At 40.1% G+C, this 6864-nt stretch overlaps 1 protein-coding gene across 1 annotated transcript; it reads right to left on the bottom strand.

Moving 5' to 3' along the window:
• Nucleotides 1-292: 292 nt before the first annotated feature.
• On the bottom strand, nucleotides 293-6082 carry LOC309697057 (uncharacterized protein). Its single transcript, XM_082518690.1, has 6 exons — nucleotides 6017-6082; nucleotides 4998-5336; nucleotides 4634-4783; nucleotides 2626-2724; nucleotides 2026-2066; nucleotides 293-1006 (listed from the first exon to the last, which is right to left on the bottom strand). The coding sequence occupies exons 1-6, from the start codon at nucleotides 6054-6056 to the stop codon at nucleotides 872-874; spliced, it is 804 nt and encodes a 267-aa protein (XP_082374816.1). The 5' UTR covers nucleotides 6057-6082; the 3' UTR covers nucleotides 293-871.
• Between the last annotated feature and the right edge of the window lie 782 nt (nucleotides 6083-6864).

Here is a 6864-nt window from a genome sequence, read left to right as displayed (position 1 = left end):
TCTTGTGAGTTCCATCTCCCTGATCACCTCTTGTGTATTTAAGCCTTTAGTTTCCTTCACTCCCTTGTTGTGATCTCCCCTCATGTTGTGTGCTCTCCCTTCTCCCTGTCAGTGTTAGTTTTCAGTCTGTTTGCTCCTGTTTTACTCATCTGTATGTGTTGTTAAGTTTGCCATTTGTTAGCTAATAATGCTGTGTTTTGAGTTCAAGTCTTTCTGCATTTGGAATCCACACTCTTCCTAACACACAAATGTGTCCTGACAACATCTTTTAAACAAAGAATGAGACGAGTGATTCCAGATAGTTTAGAAACTTTGAAATGACTTTTATTTTAATTAAAAAGTAGACCTTCTAATAGGTGACTTGGGCAGACTGTAGATCCATGTACGTCATTCATTGACACTGTGGCTAAAGGATCAAACTGATATCACGGCAAAACGTGTAACAGACACGTCGGTCGACAGTGTCCATCGCACGCTTTACCTCTTCAACAAATGAAATGGACATGAATGCAGAAGTTGCATTACCAGCAGGGGGAGTAATATATGTAAAGCCATGAAGTCGGTAGTGAGGACCAAGTACATTCGTCCTTAATCATCAGAAACAGTTAAGCTAGGTGGCTAATATGTATATGCATGTAAATGTGTTAATAACATTTATTTAAAGGCTTTCCGATGATTATTTTCATGTTGGCTTGAAATAAATCTCCCTCTGCTGTTACTGCAACTTCTGCATGTGTGTCCATTTCATGTTTTGTAAGGGGCAAAGTGTCAAATGTACACGGTGGACCAGCGTGTCTATTACATGTTTTGACACGATACTGGGCTAAAAGATGGAAGCAATGGGAGAAAAATGACAGGTACGCTCATGCAGTCATTCAGCTTCACAGGAGTTCATGTCTGAAAACTGGTTATTGTGTCTGAGTGTAGAGTAGGTTTGGTCGTGATCTCTGCTCGAGGTCGAGTCTTCACATGAGGAGACTGGACGATCGATTTCACTGAGACCAATCTGGGAAAATAAAAATGACAAACTGACTGAATTGAGGAGAAAAGACAAAAACACAATGACAGCAAAGACATATTAAAGCAGAAGATGATGATGCGCAGCAGGTTTTTAGTTTCAGGATGGAAACAGAAGCTGTGTGTTCTATTTATAGTACACAGAGAAGTGAAAAAGTAAGATTTAAATGAATCATATAATAGTGGATTTCATTTATATAGCGCTTTTCGGGCCCTCAAACCGCTTTACAATTCCACTATTCATTCACACACTGGTGAAGGTAAGCTACAGTTGTAGCCACAGCTGCCCTGGGGCAGACCAGGAGGCGGTAGGTCAAGTGTCTTGCCCAAGGACACAACGACCGAGACTGTCCGAGCCAGGGCTCGGACCGGCAACCTTCCGGTTACAAGACGAACTGCCAACTCTTGAGCCACGATCGCCTCGATATGATTGAAACTGGAATGAAATATTGTTTTAACATTTTCCTATTAGGTCAGCATTTACCAATTTAAATTGAAAATCATGAACTTTTTGTAAACCATGAAATCACTTTTTGTTTTTCTTTTCTGTCATGAATTGCTCTGTGACAGGCAGGAGATTGGACCCAAAATGCAGGATTCGCAACACATGGGGGCGAACTCAAAATGCAGCTTCATTGCTGACTCGAGGGAAAACGATACAAAACTATAAAATATAAAAATATAAACTAAACTAGAGGGAGAGAGAACATGAGGAGCATGAGGGAGAGAGGCAGCCATGATAGGCTGGGGAAAACAAGATGTCACAAGAACTCACACAACCATATAAATGCAGACACCCAGGGGGAGACACAGAAGGCAACAACACAGGGAGACTACTGAACAGAGTGACGTAGGAAACCCAACCTTAACGTAATGCAAAAAAATGACAAAAAGCACAGGAAACTTAAACAGCTGGGCCAAAATGACCCAGGACCATGCCATTTCTTTCCAGTCTCGTACAGATTTTTAAAAGATGACATAGAGAAAAAACAAACTGAGATAAGTCACCTCAGTGTGGTCAAATGCTGAGTGTCTCCTGCTGTTCAAACCTGTAGAAAAGACAGGTAATAAGTTTCATTAGCTTGACTTACTTATTCTGAAAACGTAATACAATTTTAACAAAATGTTGTGTGTCCAGTGTGTGTGCCTGTCCTGTGAAACACTGAGTTTGTCAGCAACCAATCAGTACCACAAGAAATATTTTGAATAAAGGTTATTACAGTTAAAATACATTAAAAACAAAAATGCAATTTATTTAAATTAAATCCACTTCTCCTTATTAAGGTTGTGGGGATGCTGAAGCCTTTCTCAGCTGTCACAGGGCAAGAGTCATGGTACACCCTGGACAGGTCTAACGCAGGTGTGTCGCTAATACAGTTTTTATTGTAATACCTGTACTACTTATCTTAAATCTTGCCTCTGACATATGCCCCCCTCAGGATAATAATTGAAACTAATAAAACTGAAATATGAAAATCCACTCTGGAAATTAACTGAAAATAGAAAATAAACTGAATTGAAAACAAACATCAAAATGCAAAAGTATAATAACTCTGTTGTCAATTAATGAATCTTAAAGGTTTTAAATAATGTTTGAAGGTAACTCACCGTTAGAGGCCTCGGCCGTGATTCTGTAGATGAGCAGCAGAACAACAGGCAGCAGAACCACCACCACAGATAAACGTATCACCAGCTCCAAGGACAAACCTGGATGACAGACACACAGACACAAAACTTCAAATGCTGCTTTTCACGAGTTTCTCAGAAAAAGACGTGAAATGTTGTTGAGCTTCGCTCTTGTTGGAGAATTATAACTTGTTTCTCTTTGTGAGGGAATAGTTGTTGTTCTGGATATGGATCATTTGTCAAGTAAATAAACTGCTGCTCAGTGTCTTGAATCATTCTGTGCTGCTGGAATTTGGTCTTGGAAATGTGAAGAGTGGGTGAACATAAAGTATGATCTGTGTAGGTTAACAGTAGGGTCTTAGGAAACAGACGTGCACCACAGCAAATAATTTCTAGGGTTAGGGTTAGGGTTAGTTTTCTGTGCACACAAACAACTTTTTGTCAGTTTTTCATGTTTTGCCATGAGACTGAGCTTCAGCTCCAGCCTTTTAGCTCAGCAGCTTGAGTCAAATCTTGGTAATTATTTTAAATTCCCATCCATCTAAACAAACTGGGAGAGAACCATCACTTTCATTTCCATGGTCACTGGGACATTAAAAACTCAGTGAATAGAATCTGTGGTCTCATCCAGTTCATCATATTCAAATGTTCTGCAACTTTACCCCAAACTTTTAAAATAAGCCTTTAAATGTGTTTTTCCCATAAGCTACACTCCTACTAAGCATGCACACAGATTCTGAACATTATGACAGAGCGAGTCCAGAAGATTTGGATTTAATGAGCCTCATCTCCATGATGAAAATCAGAAAAACTGATTAACAGAACAGATTTAACTGTTACAATTTGTACACACAAAACTAAACACAAATATTCAAAGTTAAACTTTTTTTCCATTATTTTTTTTAATAAAATCCTGGAGATTCACCAAAATGTTTTTGTCATGTGTATCTGCTGTAATGCTTATATAAATTCATAGGAAGAAATCTAAGAAACCACTGAACTCAAATATTGACTGATCACATCTTTGTCTGCCATCAAGAGCTCATGTAGTGACACTAAGAAGTCAGCCAAGTTCTCAACCAGCTTTTATCTGCAGTGGTGGTAAGTTTTTAAGTGCTTCATTTAGACGTTGTGCTCTTTACATTCCTAGATTTATCTCATAACCTCACTTCCTTCATAATTTTATATTCATTTTACAAAATGTAATATCTTAATCTTCTTCCACCTTTAAAGGGCGGGTCGCGGGCACAGCAACCTAAGCAGAGAAGCCCAGCCCTCCCTCTCCCCAGCCAGCTTTTCCAGGGGAACACAAAGGCATTCCCAGGCCAGACGAGAGATATTATCTCCCCAGCGTGTCCTGGGTCATCTCCCGGTGGGACAAGCCCGGAACACCTCACCCAGGAGGTTCCCAGGAGGCATCCTTGTCAGATGCCCAAACCACCTTAACTGGCTCCTTATGATGTGGAGGAGCAGCAGCTCTACTCTGCGCCCCTCCTGAATGGCCGAACTCCTCACCCCATCTCTAAGGGAAACACCAGCCACCCTTGGAGGGAGCTCATTTCCGCCATTCTTTCAGTCACTACCCACAGCTCACGACCATAGGTGTTGGGTGAGGACAGGGATGTAGATCGATTGGTAAATTCAGATATTCGCTTTTACACTCAGCTGTCTCTTACATCAAATACATAATTCAGTTTAAATTATGAAAAAGTTGCCATTGGGAGCAATTAACAGATAAAAATTCACAAACATAACCTCATCATAAAACAACTCTGGTAATTTTACTTTTGATACTTTGATGAAATTTTAATGTCAATACTTTTTTGTGTGTATTTCTACACTGTGGCTGTTTCTACTTATACTTCAAGAATTAATCAGACTGCTTCTTCCACACTGATGTGTCGTTAATGGACATGGATGAGGTTTTTATTTTTGTGATAAACAATGACAGATCCACACTCTTATCCACACTCATGCATATACGATGTACCTGAACCTGCAGCTGTTTGAGGCTGTCTGGAGACTTCAGAGGAGGCCGAAGGTACGAAACTTGCTGAAGTGAAGTTTGTTGTTGTTGTGGAGGCCGACAGGAGAAATGTTGATGTTGATAAAGGCTGATGACGTGTTGGAGTTTTTGAAGCTGTGAACAAGGAAAAATCAGAATAATAATAATCCTGCTTGAAGCAGGTTTTCTGTCTGCATGTGAGTAACAGGGGTTAATGTGTGTTTACAGCACAACTCATTGAACTAACCTGAAGTGTAAATATGACACATGTAGGTTATTGAAAGAAAAGTAACTGTGGTCAGTGAGAAGTTCACATCTTCAGGGACATGAATAAGATTTTTTTACTCACCTCCTGTGATGACAAGCTGAAAATCACATGGTTGTAAACCTCTGTCCAGTGTGCATCTGTACCATCCTGAATCAGACTTGTTCAGCTGTGTGATGCTCACGTACACAATATCCTTTGACAGTACATTCTTTCTTACAAATGTAATGCTGTATCTGCCGCTCTGAGCTGTGTAATCAGCTGTTTCAATGAGAACGTTTGCTTTTTCACATTTGTCTTTGCAGAACAACATTTTACTTCCTAGTAAATAAAATTTACATTCGACTGTGATGTTTCCTCCTTCCACTCCTTCATAGACGGGAGTTTCAGCGTTGGCAAGTCCAGTGTTTCCATCCTGCAGGTCTGTAGAAAATATGAACAATCAGTTACTTCCTGTAAACACTGCATTTGATTTTAAATATTTTATTAAATTTAACTGAAACAAATTATTGTTATTATTATTATTATTATCTAATTGAACACAACAATTAAAGGTAGTTCATTTAAATTCACTCTCTTTGTAGTCTTCATTTAAACAAAATCATCCTGGTCCTTCCTGCCAACACAAGCCATCTACTGAAGAACCGCTCAGTTAAAAGTTTGAAAACTGACCTCTTCTTTGTCTGTGATAAGATCTTGATCTGCTTTGAGCTGTGCTGTTCCTCCTGAACTCAATGATAAGGTTGTTTCCTTACAAGCTCTAAATGTGGTTTAGTGGTTTGGAAAAGAAGGAAGCAGCACTCTGAACACAAACGAGCTGCTGTCGGTCTGAAAGCAGCTGCTAACCAGGTGACGTGTCAAGGTCGGTATCCCCGACAGAATTTGCGTCGGGAGCGTGCACTGGGCTTTTAGATCACAAACACCTCTAACAATGACTTATTACTTCTGAAATTTTGGAGGTTTTAGCTCTTCATCTGCTCTGTGAGAACAGTGGTGGGCATTGACTCACAGACAACCTCAGCTTCTGCTTTCAGCACTATTTCTGATGTAGTGCAAAACCTGCAAACATTGTTATAAATCAGAAATAAGAAGAATTTACTCACAGAGGAAGATGAAGCAGAACAAAATGTGACAGAGTTTCATCTCGAGGTTCTGACGGCTTAATGCTGCTTCTCTTTCTTCTCTGTTTGCAAACCAGGAACTTCTAATTTTTGCATTTGTTGTGGTCCCTCCCTCAAACCCACACTCCTCTGCTTTCACAGGGTTTTTTTGTCCATTTATTTATGGTTTAGTTTTACATTTTCTTAATTTTCAATTTCAACTTTGACATTTTCTTGTAACCTTTTTTTTTTGTCTTTCAAAACAGAGTGTTTGGAGTTTACTAATGTTATTTAAGTGGCTGCAGTTTCATCGTGTGAATCCATCTGCAACTCACCTACTAAAGGAGCAGTGACACTGACAGAAAGCTCAACACCGAGGGGCTTCCTGTCAAAATAAAAACTGTTTAATACAAAACTGTGTTCACTCACCTGCCACATACAAAATTATGTAATTATGTGTCTTTGAAAGTTATAAGTTAATTTAGCTTCTACTTCCTGAATACAGTATGTTACACTCTATTGTCTATGAGTTTGTTATTTGTATTTCTTGATTTCTTGTGCTTTTGTGTCCAGTCTGTTAGTTTTGTCCCTGTGTCGTGGCTCAAGAGTTGGGAGTTCGTCTTGTAATCGGAAGGCTGCCGGTTCGAGCCCCGGCTTGGACAGTCTCGGTCGTTGTGTCCTTGGGCAAGACACTTCACCCGTTGCCTACTGGTGGTGGTCAGAGGGCCTGGTGGCGCCAGTGTCCGGCAGCCTCGCCTCTGTCAGTGCGCCCCAGGGTGGCCGTGGCTACAATGTAGCTGCCATCACCAGTGTGTGAATGGGTGGATGACTGGATATGTAAAGCGCTTTGG

Source organism: Aulonocara stuartgranti (genome assembly GCF_965226115.1).
Source record: "Aulonocara stuartgranti genome assembly, chromosome: 20".
NCBI lineage: Eukaryota > Metazoa > Chordata > Actinopteri > Cichliformes > Cichlidae > Aulonocara > Aulonocara stuartgranti.
The sequence above is the reverse complement of the archived record's forward strand: the minus strand, read 5'-3'. Positions and strand labels throughout refer to the sequence as shown.